Source organism: Acomys russatus, chromosome 14 (genome assembly GCF_903995435.1).
Source record: "Acomys russatus chromosome 14, mAcoRus1.1, whole genome shotgun sequence".
NCBI classification, from domain to species: domain Eukaryota; kingdom Metazoa; phylum Chordata; class Mammalia; order Rodentia; family Muridae; genus Acomys; species Acomys russatus.
Window position 1 is genome coordinate 57692289 of NC_067150.1, and position 21051 is coordinate 57713339.

At 39.9% G+C, this 21051-nt stretch overlaps 1 protein-coding gene across 1 annotated transcript in view; it reads left to right on the top strand.

The window, feature by feature from the left end:
* Herc1 (HECT and RLD domain containing E3 ubiquitin protein ligase family member 1) overlaps positions 1-21051 on the top strand; it is a 161019-nt gene that overhangs the window by 111099 nt on the left and 28869 nt on the right. Inside the window, exons 43-58 of the mRNA XM_051156694.1 lie at positions 1928-2052; positions 3232-3452; positions 4340-4608; positions 5355-5407; positions 6068-6268; positions 7079-7253; positions 8474-8744; positions 8866-9079; positions 10186-10391; positions 10888-11015; positions 12226-12353; positions 14757-14957; positions 16073-16203; positions 17294-17493; positions 17696-17801; positions 20488-20634. Of these exons, the coding sequence (XP_051012651.1) occupies positions 1928-2052; positions 3232-3452; positions 4340-4608; positions 5355-5407; positions 6068-6268; positions 7079-7253; positions 8474-8744; positions 8866-9079; positions 10186-10391; positions 10888-11015; positions 12226-12353; positions 14757-14957; positions 16073-16203; positions 17294-17493; positions 17696-17801; positions 20488-20634 (2776 nt within the window). The remainder of the gene's footprint in view (positions 1-1927; positions 2053-3231; positions 3453-4339; positions 4609-5354; positions 5408-6067; positions 6269-7078; positions 7254-8473; positions 8745-8865; positions 9080-10185; positions 10392-10887; positions 11016-12225; positions 12354-14756; positions 14958-16072; positions 16204-17293; positions 17494-17695; positions 17802-20487; positions 20635-21051) is intronic.

Genomic DNA, 21051 nt, shown 5'->3' on the forward strand with positions numbered 1-21051 from the left:
ATGAATTTTTTAATATTAGAAATTGATTTCTGACTGAAAGGTATGTCAGTGCTAGAGTGCTTGCATAGTCCTGAGTTCAGTCCTTAGTCCTGTCAGAAAAGCCCCAAACGGATTTGGTGGAATAGACTTTTTTTGTCTCATTTTAATTAAATTCATGTTTTCATTTATTTTAACATTTTTCTCAGTGCTGGGGTCAAATCCAGAGTAATGTGAGTCCTGAGATAGCTAGGTACATTGCCAAATCCTATAGTTTCACTGCCTAGTATTATTTGTTGCTTTTTATCTTAAGCTGTGAAAAGGTTTCTGGAGAGTCTGTACCTTATAATGATATGTAATACAATATCCTAAAATTTCTTACCATCACTTCCTTTTACACTTTTTATGACTATATTTTCTTTCTCTTTTATTTTAAAATTTTTATTTTATGTACATAAATATTTTGCCTTCATGTATGTACCACATTCATTCCTTTTGCCTGTAGAAGCCAGAAAAGGATAGGTGACCAAGGCTTATGTCTTATATTACATGCAAACTTTTTATAAATTCCACAAATATCTTTATAATTTAATTTGCAGTATCTGTTTCCCCTTGGCACAGATTCTCAGTCATTTCAGATGTTGAGTATTTAATAATTTAGGATTTAGTTTGAAATATTTTTAAATTTTGGTTTTTTGTTTGTTTTTGCTGTGGGGTTTGGACTGATATTCCTGGCTTTACACTCTAGGCAAAGCTGTAGCCACATACCCATTTCTGATCCTACTTGATTTTTACATGAGTTAATCATCATTTTACTGTTGGCAGAATTCAAAATCAGATAAAATTGATGCCCAAGAAACAGTATATGCCATACCTAAAATTAAAGAGTTTCAAAAAGGATGAAAATGTTTCAATGTTTTGTCATGGGCTGAAGGGGACAGCTCAGTGGTAGATGCTTATAGTACCCTGGAGACCCCGGGTTTAATCCCCAGCAACTGTCCTCCACTAAAAATACTTTATTCAAATCACATCTAGTTCCTCCTTAGATACTGCCAATATTTAAAAAAAATAATAGGATATTTTTATAGCCAAAGACATTGAGAATGACAAAGCAAACAAAAACAATTCTAAATATGTTATGATGGTATTCTATAAAATGTCTTAATTTTAATTTAAAAACTTTGAAGCCTTAAAAACCTGTTTAAGTTCCCAGCACTCAGGAAGCAGAGGCAGGCGCATCTCTGTGAGTTCGAGGCCAGCTTAGCCAGGCCTATTACACGGAGAAACTGTGTCTTGAAAAAACCAAAAACCAAACCAAAACCTGCTTAAAGGATGATAGATCAGTTGGTAAGGTATTTGTGACCTGAGTTTGATTTCCAAAACCCTTTAAAAAACAAAACGCAGGCATGGCCAAGTCTAGTGGTACACACCTTTAATCCCTGCAGAAGGAGGTGCATCTCTGTGAGCTTAAGGTCAGCCTGGTCTATACATAGCAATTTTCAGGCTTGCCAGAGCTAACCATATAGTGAGACCTTGTCACAAAACACGCTCACACGCACACACACTACCACTGCCACCGTCATCAGGATAGGTAGAGATGTGTGGATCCTCCGGATTCACTAGCCAACCAGCCAGCCTAGCTTCCTTGGTTAATTCCAGTAACAGACCCTCTCTCAGCGGGGGGAACCAAAACAGTAGCTAAAAAACAACACCAAGCCATCCCTCTGACTTATACACACATGCTCTCAGACATTCCCTCACACCCACCTACATTTACACACACACACACACACTCACGCAGGCACACATGCACACAAACTATTTTATTCTTAGTGGTATTTCGAGAAAAAGGTAAAAAAAAAAAAAAAAAGGTACAAACAAGCATATACTTCTGTTTTCTTTTCATGAGAGCTTTAAAAAAATTGTGTTGCCTTCACATTTGCTTTTGTAGCCCTGATAATCTGGATCATACGGAGAATGCAGCTTCTGGAAGTGGACCACCAGCTAGAGGCCGCTCCACAGTAACAAGAAGGCACAAGTTTGACTTAGCAGCTCGCACATTGCTAGCAAGAGCAGGTAATTATTTCCTACATCCCTCTCTTGGTAAAAGATCTCATTTAAAAATCATTAAAGAAGCAGCACTAAAGAAGATACAAACTAAACAATAAGTAAACTAGTAATGCTACGACTCACTGAACAGCAGTTTGCATATAATTGTGCACTCTGTATAATTTCACTAACCACAGCATGTATTCATAGGTTCGTCTTTAAATTGCCTCTGGGCATCTACTTGTAGCTACTTGTAGATTTGGAAAGATTTTGTAGCTGCTCTCCGTCTTTAGTTACAACATGAGAAGTGATGGCGTCTATTTAATGTTTAACATCAGTGGCCAGAAGCTTCTGGGAGAGGCATTGTCTCTGGACTTCATAGCCTCACGACTAGGCCTTAGAGAAGCAAGAACAAAGTTTTTCAATAGATTAGTAAATTCTAGGATTGATTTAGAGGCATAGAATATATTTTCCTTTTGTAGTTTTTATGATACTGGTAATTGAACCCAGAGCCTTACACACTCTAGGTAAACACTTCAGCACAGAACTGTATCTCTAGTCCATTATTTCATCATCATCATCATTACCAGTCATCCTCACAGTGCAAGGGGTCACACCCAGGACTTACGCGTGCTAGGCAAGTACTCTCCCACTAAGCTGTGTCCCTGGCCACAGGGAACTACGTTTTCCATGCTGAAAACCACGTTATTTGTTGTTAGAAAGAATTATATTATTAAAATATTACAGCATCAGTAGTGATTCGATCACTTATGGGAACCATGAGAAAGAAATTTGAGATTTGCTTAGAAAATACAGGCTGTGCAAATGAGGAGAGGCTGAGTTTCATAGTGAGAAACCTTGCCTGTTGAGCTACTGGTTCCCTGAGAAGCTGAATTTTAAAAAATGAACCTGGAAGAGTAACAGCAACTGACATTTATAACATAAATAATATTTGTGACGTAGATGACAATATAACATCTTAAAGCTTTTGTGTGTAGTGTCTTATTTACACTTAGCAGTGGTCTGAGAGATAGTGGATCTAATAGATAAGGAAACGTGACAGTTGTAATTTGAGCTTGATGGTTTGGAATCCGAAGAGGTAGCTGAGATAGGTTCTCTTCTACGTGTGTGGAAATTAAGAACTGGCGAAATACTCAGGATTACTTTATTCATGCAAATAAAATGCCTTTTTTGTTTTGTCCTGAGCGGGGTTATACCGCTCTGTGCAGGCTCACAGGAATCAAAGTCGGAGAGAAGGAATATCTTTGCAGCAAGACCCAGGGGCGTTGTATGACTTTAATTTAGATGAGGAATTGGAAATTGATCTTGATGATGAAGCAATGGAAGCTGTGTTTGGACAAGACCTGACCAGTGACAATGATATTCTGGGAATGTGGATCCCAGAGGTACTGGATTGGCCTACCTGGGTGTGTGTGACTGCAGCGGGGGCTGCTCTGACTTATCTTCCTGCCCTCCTGTTCATACAGCTTACTAACAGCGGCCTTGCCTAGAGTTGAAAGAGCCTTAGAGCTCATCCTGAGGTTTGGGGATTTAATGCTTGAGCATTGCTTTGATACTACAAACTGAGAAGAAAGTCTCTCTTGTTGCTTTCTCTGTGTGATTTATTGCTTCTCTCCCCAGACTAGATGACTAGAGCCATATTGTGGTAATGCTTCATTCTGATGTTGATGTTAGGTCCTAGTGCACACCGCTGGGTTATCTAACACTGTTGCTTTAATTGCATTCATATCTGAGTGCATGCTCTTGTCCTTCATAGTTTCTAGTTAGTAAGTGTATAAGGCCTCATATGGGAGCCAGTGCCTACCCAGATCTTGTAATGTCCCTCATCCAGGGATAAGTCCATGTGGAGTTATGTATACACACTAGTTAGCATTACATTTGTATAGTGAAGACTTAAAATCTCACAGATGTGAGCTTTCATTTACTTGATTAGGTTAATAACATAAATGAATCACAATGGCATCATAGAAATTCAGAAAATAGATCTTACATTATGGCCAGGTAAAAAAGGTTTTCACTAGAGAATATTTTTTTTAATGGTTTGAGGTAGATTTAAAGTATTAAATTTTTTTCAGTCCCATAATCTTAATGTTATAATCTAAGCAAATAGGAAAGAGCAAAGAACGCCTTCATATTGTGTGGTCAGAATTCTTCCTCTGAAAGAAAATTATGTAACACTAATGAACCTCTTTGAACTATTATAGAATATTAAAAAGTAGCTAGTTTTATATCACAAATAATCTACCTCTTATCATAAATGGACTATAATGTGGTATAAAATCATTCTGTGCAGCATGTTTGTGAGTCTGAAGACAGGGAAGAAGTGGTGGTGTGTGAGCTGTGTGAATGCAGCGTCGTCAGCTTCAACCAGCACATGAAGAGACACCACCCTGGCTGTGGGCGCAGTGCAAACCGCCAAGGGTATCGCAGCAATGGCTCCTATGTGGATGGCTGGTTTGGTGGTGAATGTGGGAGTGGAAATCCATACTACCTGCTGTGTGGCAGCTGCAGGGAGAAGTACTTAGCCCTGAAGACCAAAACCAAGACTGCAAATTCTGAAAGGTACCTGAGGATTGTGTCCTAGATAGCAGCCCTCCTTGAAGGAGAACATCTTGTTCTGTTAAGACATAGGGACTGTGTGGGTTTTATTTTGTTTGTTGTTTTTGTTTTTCATGTAAAGAATTAATTTTGATTCAATTGGGGACAGAGCTTGTGGAGGCCAAGGAATTTCATTTCTAGCAGATTTGGGGGCCACTTTTGGTCTGTGGGACCCCAGGCACAGTGGCATGGCAGCAAGCCTTTTGTGGCATTTTGATTGTGTTAACCATTAGCGTTGTGGCAGGCTGTGTTCAGGGTCCTCATCTTAACCCTCAGAATGTAGGGTCAAGACTTCAAATTAATGTTTTCCAACATATTTCTGGTATTTTAACTAAGATGTTTTTCTTGATGAAAAAAAAAAAAGAGCTCTGTTTAAATGAACAGAGAGAAAAAAAGAAGCTCTCTTTATATACTTAACATCTAGTTCTGCAACTGTTAAATTGTTGCCGCTTTCTAGGACAGAGTTTGATTAAAGAGTTATTGAGAGTGACCAGAATGTCCTCAGTTTTGTTGTTGTTTTGTAAAGCAGCCATTGATCTGTAAGCTTGTATGTACATACAGCAGTTTTTTTACTGCAATTGTCCCATAACACAAGACACTTTTACTTTCTGCTGCTTAATTAATGAACTCTTACAATATTCTAATGACTTAATTTGCATTTGGGTACTAACTTTTATATAAAAACACGATGTTCTTCATGTTTGGTGCAGGTACAAGGGACAAGCTCCAGATCTAATTGGCAAGCAGGACAGTGTGTATGAAGGTAGTTGTTTGTCTTGAGAGCTTCCTTATTTTAAAATGTATTTTTGTGTATACTTCTTGCTTAACATCTGCTACTAAACTTTACCATTGTGTGTGTGTGTGTGTGTGTGTGTGTGTGTGTGTGTGTGTGTGTACTTATTGCCTAGTGCTTTCCCTGAGTGCATCTGACTTTGCTTAATAACAACATTCCACACTGAGAGTCACAGGAGAAAGAACCCAAGCTTAATGTGAGCTTTACCATAGAGTGCTAATTTATTTGCAGGAGTTTTTGTTTTTTTGTTTTTGTTTTCCCCCCAGAATGGGGGGAAGGGGGTAACATTTAAATTTTTTTCTGTCCTAATTGTGGAAAAAAAATAAAAAGTTGAAATGAACATTACTATTTTTGAGCACTCATTTGCTTGACTGTTTATTAGGTGAGCCCACTATGATTGGTTGCTTTTAGTGGATTTGATTCCACTCCCCATTCTAGTAGTCTCACAAGCCTCAGCCATGCAGGTCACTCAGGTCTCCAGGAGATGGCGCTATAGTAGTTCATTGTCTGAGTCTTGGATTTTGACTCCTTGAACATTTTAGATTATCTTAGATTTGTCTTAAAATAATCATCCTTAGCTGAACTATGCCATGTTTCTGTTCACATGACATACATTTTTTTTAATTCCAGAAGACTGGGACATGTTAGATGTTGATGAAGATGAAAAATTAACAGGTGAAGAAGAATTTGAATTGCTTGCTGGACCACTTGGTTTAAATGACCGGCGCATTGTGCCGGAACCAGTTCAGTTTCCTGACAGTGACCCACTGGGAGCATCAGTAGCAATGGTCACAGCTACCAACAGTATGGAAGAGACTCTGATGCAAATTGGTGAGCTGAAAGGCTTATTGTCATTGATTTTATTGCTTGTTTTAATATTTTTCTTAGGTAAATAGTAAAAATGATAGTTTAGTCTCATACCAACAAATGTCTTTAGCCATTTGGTGGGGGAGGGACACTGACTACAGGCCAGATGTTTGATATGAGGGTTTTCCTCTATCCTTTTCCACCTCAGGGTCTTCCACTGAACCTGAGTGGACCTTGTTGATCTGGCTAGACCAGCCAAATTCACGTTCGCACACCCTCCCACACACACACCAGAATTTAAAATCAGCATTATTAGCGAGTTAGCTCTTTATTTGTACTTAAAGCATATTATATCTTTTCTGGGGCTGGAGAGATGGATCAGTGGTTAGGAGCACTTACTGCTTTTGTAAGAAGACCCTGGGTTCTATTCCCAGCTCTCACATGGCTGCTCACATTGTCTGTAACTCCAGTTCTAAGGGATTTTATGCTCCATTCTGGCTTCCTTGGGCACTGCATACACATGGTGCACGTACCATACAGGTAGGCAAAATATTTTTTTAAAAACAGTGCCTTCCTATATCTGTTAATATCAGAAGTGACACATAAAAAGGGTGAAGAAAAACCAACCTGTATTTAATGGAAATTTTCTTCTATCAACTCAGAAATCTTTTAAATTTAACACCTTAAGGAATTTTCTTTTAGTTCTAGGCGAACAAAACATATGTCTTGCTATATTTCTTTACAAGCTAAAACCTATATAAAACAAGGGGGAATATTCAGTAGTCCAGTACTTTATTTTACTTTGTTGAAAACTGAACAAAATCCTGCTTTCAGGTTGCCATGGCTCTGTGGAAAAGAGTTCCTCTGGGAGAGTAACGCTAGGAGAGCAGGCAGCAGCCCTTGCCAACCCTCATGACCGAGTGGTGGCTTTAAGGAGAGTGACTGCTGCTGCTCAAGTCCTTCTGGCGAGAACCATGGTCATGCGAGCACTGTCTCTTCTCTCCGTCAGGTGAGTATTATGTCAAGTGACCTAGTTAGCAGCTGGTGTGATTACACAGGACTCTGGTGGGGGATATGAGAGAGTTTTCAAAATCTGGGAAGACGTGGTTGAATGAATTTAGGTTAGACTTAGTCATTATTGGTAGCTATTCAGTTAATGCTTGGCCCTTCTTAGGTTGAAATAATGCCAATTTAGTAACAGAGTCAGTTGCATGTCTCTTTTGTTGTTGTTCCAGAAACTGGAAATTAAGCTGTTTCAGTTGGTACTAGGTAGAAATTAAAGAGTGAACTACTAGGGCTGGAGAGATGGCTCAGAGGTTAAGAGCACTGGCTGTTCTTCAAAAGGCCCTGAGTTCAACTCCCAGCAACCACATGGTGGCTCACAACCATCTATAATGAGATCTGGTGCCCTCTCCTGGCCTGCAGGTGTACATGCAGATAGAATACTGCATAAATAATAAATCACTCAATCAATCTTCTTTTAAAAAGTGAACTGCTACTTCTGCAGAACTATATAAAGATTAAAAATTGATAAAACTAACATACAGCTTTAGACATTAGACAGTGGTTACTTCCGAAGGTACAGTGACTGCAAGGAGCCCCTAGAAAGCTTCTAAGGTGCTGCTAGAGTTCTGTTTCTTGACCTAGAGCGTAGCTACATGGGGATTTCCAGGCTGTGAATATTCCTAATGTCATATAGCAGTGATTTAGTGATAACTCTTTTTATTTTTATTATTATTGTTGTTGTTAATTATTTTCTACTTCAGCTCTGTTGTTATCTTGACTTTAGGCTCTGCATTACTCTCAATTCTCTAGTCTCTTGAGATGTAAAGCTACCTTCCCATTTTCCTTATGTAGGCATTTATTACTATGAGCTTCCCTTTTAAAACTGGTTTTTACTGCACCCTGTTTTGTATGCTGTATCTTCTTCACCTTTGCACAAAGATCCTTTCACGTTTTCCTTTTCTTTTCCTTTTCTTTTCCCTTTCTTTCTGTGTTTCTCTTTTGATTTAGTGATAACTCTTAGTGCATAATTCATTATAAAGAAAATGTTTAGATGACTGTCTCAACTTCACATGTTTTGATATAAGGACATATGTGACCAGTGATGTCACAGCTTTTGATGGTGAGAATGGCATGTGTGTGGGGCTCAAAATCGCCCCTTAAGAAATCTGTCTGTCTGTTTGTTTGTTTGTTTTGTCTATCTGAAGTGCTGTCTTTTCTTGACAGTGGTTCCAGTTGTAGCCTGGCTGCTGGTCTTGAGTCTCTGGGGTTAACGGATATCCGGACACTGGTTCGGTTAATGTGCTTAGCTGCAGCAGGGAGAGCTGGCCTCTCCACCAGCCCTTCTGCAGTGGCCAGCACCTCAGAGCGCTCACGAGGTGGGCACAGCAAGGCTAGCAAGCCCATTTCTTGCCTGGCCTACCTGAGCACAGCAGTGGGATGCCTGGCATCAAATACTCCAAGTGCTGCAAAGCTGTTGGTGCAGCTGTGTACACAGGTAAGGCAGCTTCAGGAATTCCTGCTTTGTTTTTCCTAGGGATTCTTAAAGAACATTTTGAAATTAAATGTTTTTGTTCCAATAATATATAAAAAATAAACTATCCTGATTGCCTCTTCAGAACTTGATTTCTGCTGCAACAGGTGTCAATCTCACCACAGTTGATGATCCCATTCAGCGGAAGTTTCTACCCAGCTTTCTTCGTGGAATTGCTGAAGAAAATAAACTTGTAACTTCCCCAAACTTTGTTGTAACTCAAGCCCTTGTGGCATTATTGGCAGACAAAGGGGCCAAACTGAGACCTAATTATGATAAGTCAGAAGTAGAAAAGAAAGGTAGGTTTCATACTGTTTGAGTACAGCTTTCTAATTGACTTAATTTATGTCTTAAGAGATGTGGCTGTGCTGGGTGTGGTGGTGCCCACCTCTAATCCCAGCACTCGGGAGGCAGAGGCAGGTGGATCGCTGTGAGTTCAAGGCCAGCCTGGTCTACAAAGGGAGTCCAGGGCAGCCAAGGCTACACAGAGAAACCCTGTCTCGAACAAAACAAAACAAAGAGATGTGGTTTTACACTGTTGTATGTAATGAAGGACATTTCTTAATTTTGAAATATAAAAGAATTACAGAGATAGCTTTGGATTTTTGAGACAGAGTCTGTGTAGTCCCAGATTGGTCTCACACCTGCAATCCTCCTGTGCCTCTTGAGCACTGGAATTACAGGCTTCCACAGACACTGAAATGACTATTAGAAAATGTATCAATTAGTGTAGTTACAGATAATGGCTTGAGTCAACATACATGGTAGGGTTGTTTAATCCAATTTAAGTAGAAACAGTATTGAAGATAACACTTTGAAAGAACTACTTAAATTGCTATTTAACCTTCACTCTAGTCAAGAACATTTAGCTGAGATTGATGGGCTTTGGGATTAGTTGGCCTAGTTCCTTTACTATCTCTTTAAGATCCAGTTTTAAAATTATTTGTGTATTTGGTGCTGATTATTGGAACCCAGGGCCTTGTGCATTCGGAGTATGTGCTGTCACTGGGCCGTAACTCCGGTTACATCCCTGCTACGGCTCTCTTTTAGCCGCAGACACTAGGTGGTTGTCCTTAAGGGCCCATTGCTTTTGCATAGGTCAGAAGGTTATGTCTGCTGCATTCCCAATGTAAGTTCTTAGAGCAAGGACTGTTTCTTGGTGTATAATAAAACATAGGTTTGCAATGAATCAGACATTATAGAATTTGATGTAAAATAAATATATTTTATATATGTGGTAAAATGATTGCTTATAAAAGTTTAAATTTATAAAGAGAAATGGGCTAACCCATTTCTGTTTGTTCATCACTGCCAACTCTTACCTGGGCATCATTTCGTTGTTCTGTCTAAGCAGGTTTTATTGCCCAATTGCATGCCCATCCTTCCTATGATCCTTCTGCTGTAGGCCCTCTGGAGCTGGCTAATGCCCTGGCAGCCTGCTGCCTCTCCTCTAGGCTGTCTTCACAGCACAGGCAATGGGCTGCTCAACAGCTTGTGCGCACTCTTGCTGCACATGACCGTGACAACCAGACTGCTCCACAGACACTGGCTGACATGGGAGGAGATCTCAGAAAATGCTCTGTTATCAAGTTGGAGGCTCATCAAAACAGAGTATGTATTTTGAATATAAGGTGTGTTAGTGACCTGTCTTACTGCTCAGAGTGTAGGTCTCAGTATCTATTTTCTGTGTTTCTTTTTCTCATACACATATATTGGGTAAAAGTGTTTACCACCCAAGCCTGACGTGATCCAAGGGGAACCCACAGTAGAGGAGAGAACTGACTCCCCTAAATGTGACGGCCACATGTTCACTGTGGCATGTGTGTTCTCTTCCATACACACATATAGAGACGATGATAAATAAAACAAAAAATTATTAAAAAGGATTTAATAGGTCTTAAATAGTTGGGAGGAGCTTGGCCACAGTACTTTAAAGCTATACTTCAAATAGGTAGTTTACCGGTTTGAAAATGAAACAACATATATTGAATTATTACATCATGTATGTTTTCACAGTTTCATGGTAGATAACTTTTTTGCAGAACTTCAAATGATGGAGTCCTTAAAATAAAAACTTGGTTTGGCTTATCTGTCTTGATTTTTCCAGGTAATGACGTGTGTATGGTGTAATAAAAAAGGCCTGTTGGCTACCAGTGGCAACGATGGCACTATTCGGGTGTGGAATGTCACCAAGAAGCAGTACTCTCTCCAGCAGACCTGTGTGTTCAGTAGACTGTAAGTGCTTGTTCACTGGTGGAAAGCTCAGGCAGGCTGTATGTGTCTCATCTTGCTTATGTTAATGGGGTCTATTCTTAAAGGTTTTTCTTATAGAATAGTATTTCTAAATCTCCAGAGTGTATATTTAACTTTCCAGGAAATAAAATTAAAACTCTATTAAGCTTACTAATAAATTAGAACAGGGCCTTTCTAGCAAATACATTTTTAGTTATATCGAGCAGTATACTAATTTTCATCAATCTTCAGCAGTTACTTGGGAATTAGAATAAATTGGTTTTGTAACAGCATGTTGCATTCTTATACTATATACTTATACTAGCTGTATTTATTTTTAATTGATTTAACCATTTTTATTATTTAAAAAAACTTTTTTAAAAAAATCACACATTTAAATTAACCATGCCCAAAGTCTATGCATCCCATTAAACCTCCGTACAGTGAGAACAGCCACTTCAAACAGCACCTGTGACGCTTTGCACTGGATTTTACACTAGCACTATTGAATATGTTTTTATGTACTTCTCTATTAAGGAAAATGGAAACTCCACAATTGTTAAAACTAAAACACAATTGACATAATATCCTTTTGTATAGCTTGTATCCATTGCCCAGCTTGGTCTCTCCTCATCTCCTCATCCTTAGTCGTTTTGTCCTCTTTTCTACAGATCATACCATGCCTACCCGTACATTTCTTTGCATGTCTCATTGGCTGGGTTCCACAAATGAGGAAGGTCCTAATCAAGAGTACGGCGTTGTCAGTGTGCATGCCCAGGAGTGCAGTAGCTGGGCCATATCATAGTTATGTTTTTAATTTTGACAACACTCCAAACTAATTTCCACAGTGGCTGTATTAATTTGCATCACCACCAACAGTGAATTTGATGAAATTCCTTTCTCTCCAACTGGTATTTCTTTTCTGAGACCTTTTGTATAAATTTGCCGTACAGAAATCATACGCTGAGTAGTAACTGTCTACAACCCAGAACAATTCTGAATGTCTTTGCTGATAGATTCTGTCCTAACTATGAGAAGTAGTTGAAGCATCATTCTTTCAGACTTGACATCTTCTCTGTGGTGGCAAGTACTGTTGACTGAGACTGTCCTATGATCACTAGGCTGAAATGCCCCCTTGCTTCAAGGTTTGAAATCTAGCTTGCTACATTTAGAAATGGGGATGGAAATTGCATACTCGCCTGTTGCATTTTAGGGAAGGCGATGCTGAGGAAAGCCTCGGATCACCCAGCGACCCAAGCTTCTCTCCTGTTTCCTGGAGTGTCAGTGGCAAATACCTTGCTGGGGCTTTGGAGAAGACGGTGAACATCTGGCAGGTTAATGGTAAGACACTGCAAGTGCAGTGGGCGCAGCCTAGTCTTCCTCTCACGTGGTCCTCTCATATCCGCTCACTCAGTCTCTTAGCCAAGCAGTGGCTTCTCTTTACTAGGCTATCCATGAACTGTTCAACAGCTATGAAAATACTGCACAGGATACACTCACTTATATCTGCACACTAGCTCAAGGGGCATGTCCCATGAAAGCCTTCACTTACCAGGAAACTGGGGCAGAAGGGAGGACATCCTATTGGGACTCTAGATGAGAGAAGCATGGGAGAATAGCAAAGTAGAAGGATCCAGAGCGTCCTAGAAACCTACAAGAAGAACATTATGACGGGCGGATCTGGGCCCAGGGGTCCCGCTCAAACTATGGCACCAGCCAAGGACAATACAGGCCGTAAACTTCAAACCCCTACCCAGATCTAGCCAATGGACAGGACACTCTCCACAGTTGAGTGGAGAGCGGGGACTGACTTTCACACGTACTCTGGTGCCTCATATTTGACCACGTCCCCTGGATGGGGAGGCCTGGCGGCACTCAGAGGAAGGACAGCAGGCTACCAAGGAGAGACTTGATACCCTATGAGCATATACAGGGGAAGGAGGTCCCCCTCAGGAACAGTCATAGGGGAGGGGAGTAAGGGGAAAATGTGAGGGAGGGAGGAATGCGAGGATACAAGGGATGGGATAACAATTGAGATGTAACAAGAATAAATTAATAAAAAAAAAAAATGTTGACATGAAAAGAAAAAATACTGCACAGGACACACTTCCTGGAAGCTTCAGTTACCTGCTTTTGTAAACTAAAACTTCTTTTAATGCTGCAGTAAGTACCATATTTTCCAGTGTATAAGATAACTTTTTAATGCCTGGCTGTTACCCTGCCTGCAAATAGACACATGCGAATCTGCTGCACAGGGTATGCGTTGGAAGAGGGATAGTCTCATATAGCAGGTATATTCCATACTATATTTTAACTGGAAAAGTTGGGCGTCATCTTATACACTGGAAAATACGGTAGGCTTTGGGAGAAATAGTAGTTACTGGATTCTAAGCTATGTAATTTTCAGTCACTTGAAATAGCTCTATCATTTATGCTTCTTTCAGAGATAAATGTTTTATTAGGTGCTTTCACATACACCCATCTGTTGTTTAGGTGCATGTATATACCGAGATGAGAGAATAACTTGAAGTAGGTTTTCTCCTCCCACCATGTGACTTGAATGGTGTATAAGACATGAATAGAAGGATCTTGTTCTCATAGACCTTTAAAGTCATAGACTATTAAACAGGACACTTCATTGTATATATTAGCTAATAAAATTTTTTTCTCGTTCTTTTATGAAATTTATATTTATTCTTACTCTTGGAGACAGGCTCTGTTATATGGCCCTGGTAACCCTTAATCCATATAAATAAAGACGCCAAGACCTTTTAATATTTCAAAGCTTAGGCATTAGCTGGGCAGACTCTCAACTGCTCCTCTAACCCATCCAGCCATGTGGAGAGCTCCTTCCAGGGCTATGGTCATGTCTGTCTCCTCTCCTTTCTCCTAGGGAAAGCTTTCCTCTTTTTTCTTCCTAGAGTTCCTTTCCCCCTTCCAGGAATTTCTGCCGTTCCTTCTTTGTTTGTCTCTCTGCTAAACTATAGGCTATGAGCAACTTTTATTATCCAAAAAGGTTCAATTTGGTAGGCTAGGTTCACAACGTGATCCTGAATATGTGAGAATCTGCCCATAGTACAGCAAAGATCCTGGGAGAAGCAGCCAACATTTGAACACATAGTAGCTCCAGAGCAACCCAACAAGGGTCTCAAGACATATACACACAGAGAGAGAGAGATTGCGGTGTGTGTGTGTGTGTGTGTGTGTGTGTGTGTGTGTGTGTGTATTGAGGGACATACCTATCCCTCACTAAACCCCATGTGAGCCAGGGATTCATCCATCCACCCACCCACCCACCCACCCATCCATCCATCCACCCACCCACCCACCCACCCACCCACCCATCCAGGTAGCTATCTTATGTAGCTAACTATAGCTGTACCACCTGTATCTGTATCTATATGGCATGTGTAGACCAGAGAGGCCTTGGACTCACAGAGATTCACCTGCTTCTCACTCTTGGTTGCTGGGGTTAAAGATGCATACCACCACACCTGGCATTTGTTCTTTTTTAAGAGCTAAATGAGCTGGAGAGATGCGCAGAGGTTAAGAGCACTGTCTGCTCTCCCAGAGGTCCTGATTGCAATTCTCAGCAACCACATGGTGGCTCACAGCCATCTGTAATGAGATCTGGTGCCCTCTTCTTGCGTGCGTGTAGGCAGAACACTATATGCTTAATAAATAAATCGTAAAAAATAAAGAGTTAAGTGAGTGTGAGTTATCATCCTATTTCTCCCTCTATAGGAGGAAAAGGATTAGTAGATACTCAGCCTCACTGGGTGTCTGCCCTGGCTTGGCCAGAAGAAGGTCCTGCTACAACCTGGTCAGGAGAGTCTCCAGAGTTATTGCTGGTGGGACGGATGGACGGGTCTCTAGGACTGATTGAAGTTGTTGATGTGTCCACTATGCACCGCCGAGAACTGGAACACTGCTATCGAAAGGATGGTAAGATGGTATACTAGTCAAGAAAGTAGACGGATAGACAAAAAGGGGTTTGGTTGAATAGAAATGCTGAGTCAATGCTACTTTTGGCTTTGCTTCCTAATATTTCCACCACATACCTGATTTTAATTAGTAACTAATTTCTCTCACACCCCTTACTGTGTCTCTTTGCCAAAGGATGTTTCACTTAGTTATATCATATTAATCATTTATCCTTTGTGTGAATGATTTAACATTTATAGCAGGATCCAAGTAGTCCTTAAAAGTTAGAGCTGTGAAATAGGGGGAAATCATGGGGAAAACAAGTTAACAACTGAGTGAATTAAAGAAATTGGGGGAGGTGGAGGAGAAAGGTTCCTAGACTCAGCAGAGGACACAAGTTCTGCCTCTATTTTTTTTTTTTTTTCCTTTACTGAATACCTTTGAGGAAGTGCATGTCTTTATTAGCAGTTTTTATTAGTTATTTGGGTGGAGTCAAGTAATTCAAAGGTCACAGTGCCAATTTGTATGGTACTCTGACAGCAGAGTTGTTATGTTTTTGTTTTGTTTGGGGGATATTGTTTGATTTTGTTTGTTTGTTTTTTGAAATAGGGTTTCTCTGTGTAACAGCCCTGGCTATTCTGGAACTCACTTTGTAAACCAGGCTGGCCTAGAACTTAGAGTGCTCTACCTGCCTGTGCCTCCTGAGTGCTGGCATTAAAGGTGTGTGCTGCCACGCCTTGTAGTTTTGGGTTTGTTACAGTCTACTTTAAAATTTTTGACAATAACTTCACAGGGTTCAAAAGTTAGAAAGTTTTGAAAGGCTAAGATTCTTTCCCAAAAGAAGAACCTGATACAGTGCCTGAATAACAGCCACATTGTTACTGCCTTTCTTTTCTTTTCTTTTTTTATAACACCCTCCTGGGAAAGAGTGAAATGTTAAAAGTGAAGTAATTTCTTTCACTAATAAATGGCATTCTTAAAGTGGGTTATATCGGATGTAGGCTGCAGGCTCTGATTTGTTAGCTGTGTGGAAGTTTTCTTGCTGTATTGGTAGAAGCATAGATCTCTTTCAAGGCTTCTAGTTATGTGTATAAATAATGACAAATCCGTCTTTTCTTGTATTTTTATCATGGTAGTATCTGTCACTTGCATTGCTTGGTTCAGTGAAGACAGACCATTTGCAGTAGGATATTTTGATGGAAAATTGTTAATGGGAACAAAGGAACCACTTGAGAAAGGAGGCGTTGTTCTTATTGATGCACATAAGGTAAAGAAAGGCATCTTCTCAATGGTTGTCTGTCTGTCTTTCTTTCTTTCTTTCACTTTATTTGGAAGTAGTATCTTCAACAATATTTTGCAATGTCATTTATTAAAATATTGTTACACAAAGTCTTTGTGCCATGTGTTCACATGGGAAAGTCTATGTTTTAAAAAAAAAATTCAAGCTACAAAAAAAGCAAAACAAAACAAAACAACAATGAAAGCAAAAGAGCTAAATGGAAATGCTCTAGGAATATCCCCTGTCCAGTTTCTCCATTAATGCCAGAACCTTCACTGATGCAAAGGTAGTCCTCAGAGGTTTTCAGTCCTGAGGTTTGCAGGGCCACCCAGGCAGGTGGCATAAATGCACGAAACCAGGACCTGGGGAGCTTGGGAAGGGATTGTAAAACAAAACCCACGAGGGCTAAGACCAGATGGTCCACAGTTTCAGAGCACTAGCTCGGCTTCCTGGGGACCATCTCATAGCCGTCTATCACTCTAGTCCCAGCGGTTCCTATGCTCTCTTCTGGCCTCTACAGGCACCAGGCATGCCCATAGTGCACAGACATGTATGCAGGCAAAATATCCATATGCATACATTAAAATTATTTTTAAAAAATTAAAAGTTTAAAAGCACAGTGATCAAAACATATAAACACAAAATATGCCCTAGGCTCTCATAAGCATTTTCACTAATTTGGGGTGAGGAATGCTGAGGGTTTTTTTGTTTTGTTTTTGCTTTTGTTTTTTGTTTTTGTTTTTTCTTTCTTTTCTGGTTTCTGTCTTTTCACATTGTAATGATTACCAGTAAAAGAAGTGATTCAATGCAAACACATGCAAAAGAAAGGTACTGTATCTTTTCTAAGCCATATTTTCATAATTTATATAATTTTATATTTATCAGCTTGTAGATGATGTAGACTGTATTTAAGGGTAAGCTGATTGAGATTAAGAATTATATGGCAATATCTGATTCATATAAAAATCTTGATTTTTAAAACAGTTGAGTTAGAGGAAAGTACCATCCACAAACTAATGAATATAAAGTACATACTGTGAAGCAAGTATTACTCTGATTTTTTCCCTACCATTTTAAGGAGACTCTTGTTAGTATGAAATGGGACCCAGCAGGCCATATTCTTATGACATGTGCCAAAGAAGAAAATGTGAAACTCTGGGGGCCTGTTTCAGGATGCTGGCGCTGTCTCCATTCGCTCTGCCATCCGTCCACTGTAAATGGCATCGCCTGGTGCAGCCTTCCAGGGAAAGGATCCAAGATGCAGTTACTGATGGCCACGTATGTTACAGATTTGTGTGTGTGTTGACTTTTATGGTAGTGTAAATTGTTGCTTGGCAGTAGTATGACTTCCCAATAATCTCAGTTTAGTGTCTTGTTACTATTTTCATAATGTGTAATGCCATAAAATTACCTAAGAGAAATAAAAGCATGTTTTTAGATTTTCATTTAGTATGTTCTCCTTTTGTGATTTTCTTTTAAGTGGCTGTCAAAATGGCTTAGTGTGTGTTTGGCGTATTCCACAAGATACCACACAGACTGGTATGGCCAGCTCAGAAGGATGGTGGGACCTGGAATCAAATTGTCAGGTAATGTATAGCTGTTAAAACTTTTATCTGAAACCATAGTACAGTAACTCCTCCTCAGTGAGGTATTTACTCTATACCTGAAGGGTATCAATCCATCAGGAAAATGTAAATAATTATGATTTGTATGCTCTCCCAAGTTTACGTAACTTCCATAAGTCAAGGACACTATCATTCTAGTAGCAGTGAGGTAGTTAATGCATACTGGGTGGCGATCGTGTTGGTGATGGATGGAGCGGATGTTGGGGGTCCTGAGCGAAGTCTGGGACAGGGGACTGTCACAGTGGGAGTCCCCATCCAGAGTCAGAACTTCACCTGCACATAACCATTATTTTGAAAGAAAAGTTGCAGGCTTGGATTCTTACAAAGGCATCTAGACAGCTCACATCACCTCGTGGATCTGGGGTAGGGAAGTATGGAGGAGAAGGGCGCAGACAACACTTCCAGGGAGCACACGTGCTTCATCTCAAACCTCCTGACTCTCAGCCTCTTCACCTAAGAAACGCTTACACACCCTGCTGTGGGTGTATAAAGTGGGTGAGCTCAGCAAGCAGTCATTGGTAAAAAATCATAATGAAATTTATTTTAGAATGATACTTTGTATATCTCTTATTTTACCATTTATTAAAGAGGAAAGGAAATTTACGTACTTATGGGATACATGTGCTTGTTTATTTTTACATTAAAGAATTAAGTTTTTGCTGAGTGATAGAGATAAAGCATCCTCAGTGTCCTTTAGACTTGATTAGCTTTTTTATTTTATAATTGTCGATACTGAGAGCACTTTTTGCATATAAATACATAATATAACCATTTAGAACCATTTCAAACTTGTTGGAAATTCTGTTCTAGTTCCAAGCCAAAAGATTTTTAAAAATGAAGCTCTAGTCAGTGGTTTAAACAGTAAATTTTAAAATCAAATATTCAAACATAGTACAACCCAGAAGACATACTTGTTTGATACTTGCTGAGGAATGCCAATACAAAAATAAAAAAATAATTTGTTTTCCATAAACCATTATATTTATGTAAGAACAGAAAAATTTGTAAAAATCACTGCAATTCATAACATGTAATCTCAATTTTTTTTTTTTTTCCGTTTGTTTTGTTTTTTGAGACAGGGTTTCTCTGTGTAATAGTTCTGGCTGTCCTGGAACTCACTCTGTAGTCCAGGCTGGCCTCGAAGTCATAGAGATCCACCTGCCTCTGCCTCCAAGGGCTGGGATTAAAGGAGTGCGCCACCACCGCCCGGCTATAATCTCAAATTTTAATCAAGATGTTTCATGAAACCCTCATTGGTGTTGAACAGTGTGACAACATGCACAGGACAGGGAGACGTGTGTGCTCAGAACCCAGGCTGCAGTAAGGTGCTGCAGTGCCGAGGCAGCCACTGCCAGAGACACCTCAGATCCCTGTGAGCTTCCTCTCACAGTTTTGGTTATGTATTCAGAAACCTTTTACTGTTGCCAGATGTTTCAGAGCCCAGCGCTCAGTTACTAGGTGGGCTCTGACTTCGTTCAGTGGTGATGTAAGTTCTTACTTACTGTGATGCAATGTAAGCTCTTGCACAGCTGATTGTCACCTCCCTAGAGTTAAGAGCCTATTGTTAACAAGGAAGCTAATCGTTTTAAGTAGAAGCCAAACCACCTACTATTGTAAGTAGAAACTCCAAATAATTAGATACTAATATTGGCATTTTACACTTCTTAAAAAAAAAAAAAAAGCAAAAACAAGCCCTGGATGTCTGGTTAAGCTGGCCCTCTGGACTACCAGTTTGCAGCTCCCATTTGCTTGTGACACAGACACCTTTGAAGAAGTTCCCTTCTTCATCTTCATAATGCGCCTGTACTGTCCTGTCTCAGCTAGAATAAAGAGGAAAGAAAGAGGGTGAAGAGGTAAATGCTGCAGGAGGAAAGAGCTAGAGAACTAGAGCTGAGACCAGGAAAGGTAGATACGGTCTACGCTTTGTCCCAGGGAGGTGCCTGCGCCTGCTCTCTAAACAACCTGGCAGAGCGAATTTGACTAGACATTGTTTAACAGTTCTAGATGAGGGGGAACCTGGAAGATTGGAGCCTAAAAATGAAACAGACTAAAATCTGTGCAAAAACCAACTTTATTCAGAGCACCCGACAATTTATATTCCATGGGATAAGAATCACCTGAATAAATTGTACAATCACAAGGATAAGCCACACATGGCAAAACGTGTTTTCCTATAGAGGCATGTAAACAAACGCAGCAGCCCGCTGTAGTGAACACCTGAAGCAGACTCTCCCCTCCCTGCCACACCTAGAGGAGCATGAACACATCCAAGAGCAAGTTTGTGTTTCGAAGAAACTGAGGTCACAGCTATTGTCTTGTTTTCCTGGAGTTTTCTCACAACCATGTTCCATCAGACAGAACCATCAGCCAACAGTAGGGAAGCACGTTTGTATAGAGTAAGCACATGCAGTTGGTAAGTGTTAGGTGAGAAAATAAAAATTACATGAAGCTAAAATTTTAAAATAAAACTATTGTTCACAAGCCAAGAGTCAGAATTTTTTGTCTCAGAGATAGTGGTTTTTAAAATTTCTCTACCTTAGTCCCCAGTTTTGTACTACTAAAATGTAAAATTTTTAATAATGAGCTATGAATCTTGAGCCTATAAACTATTCTTAAACTAATATGTATTCAAAACGATGACTTATAGGACGGCTATAGGAAATCAGCAGGAGCCAAGTGTGTTTATCAGCTGCGGGGACACATCACTCCCGTTCGGACTGTGGCCTTCAGTTCTGATGGGTTGGCCTTGGTGTCTGGTGGACTTGGAGGGCTTATGAACATTTGGTCTTTAAGGGTAAGGACATAGATTTTTAAAAATATTTTACATTAGTTTGAATCATACATATTAAAAAGCTAGCCAGTCTTAAGACTATCCATGTGACAGTGTTGGATAATGAAGACGCTCCCATAGAGTCATCTGCCCTAAAGGAACCCATCTGTCCTTTGGGTTTCTTACTGACAAGTATTTTTAAAGTGAAAAGTGGGTAGTAGGTTATAAATTGAATGTTGTTGAATTCAGCGCAATTATAATTTTTTTAAATCATTTTTATTTTATGTACATTGGTGTTTTGACTGCATATATGTCAGTATAAGGGAGTCAGATCCCCTGGAACAAGAGTTAGAGACAGTTGTGAGCGGCCATGTGGCTGCTGGGAATTGAACCCAGGTTCTCTGAAAGAGTAATCAGTGCTTTAACTGCTAAGCCATCTCT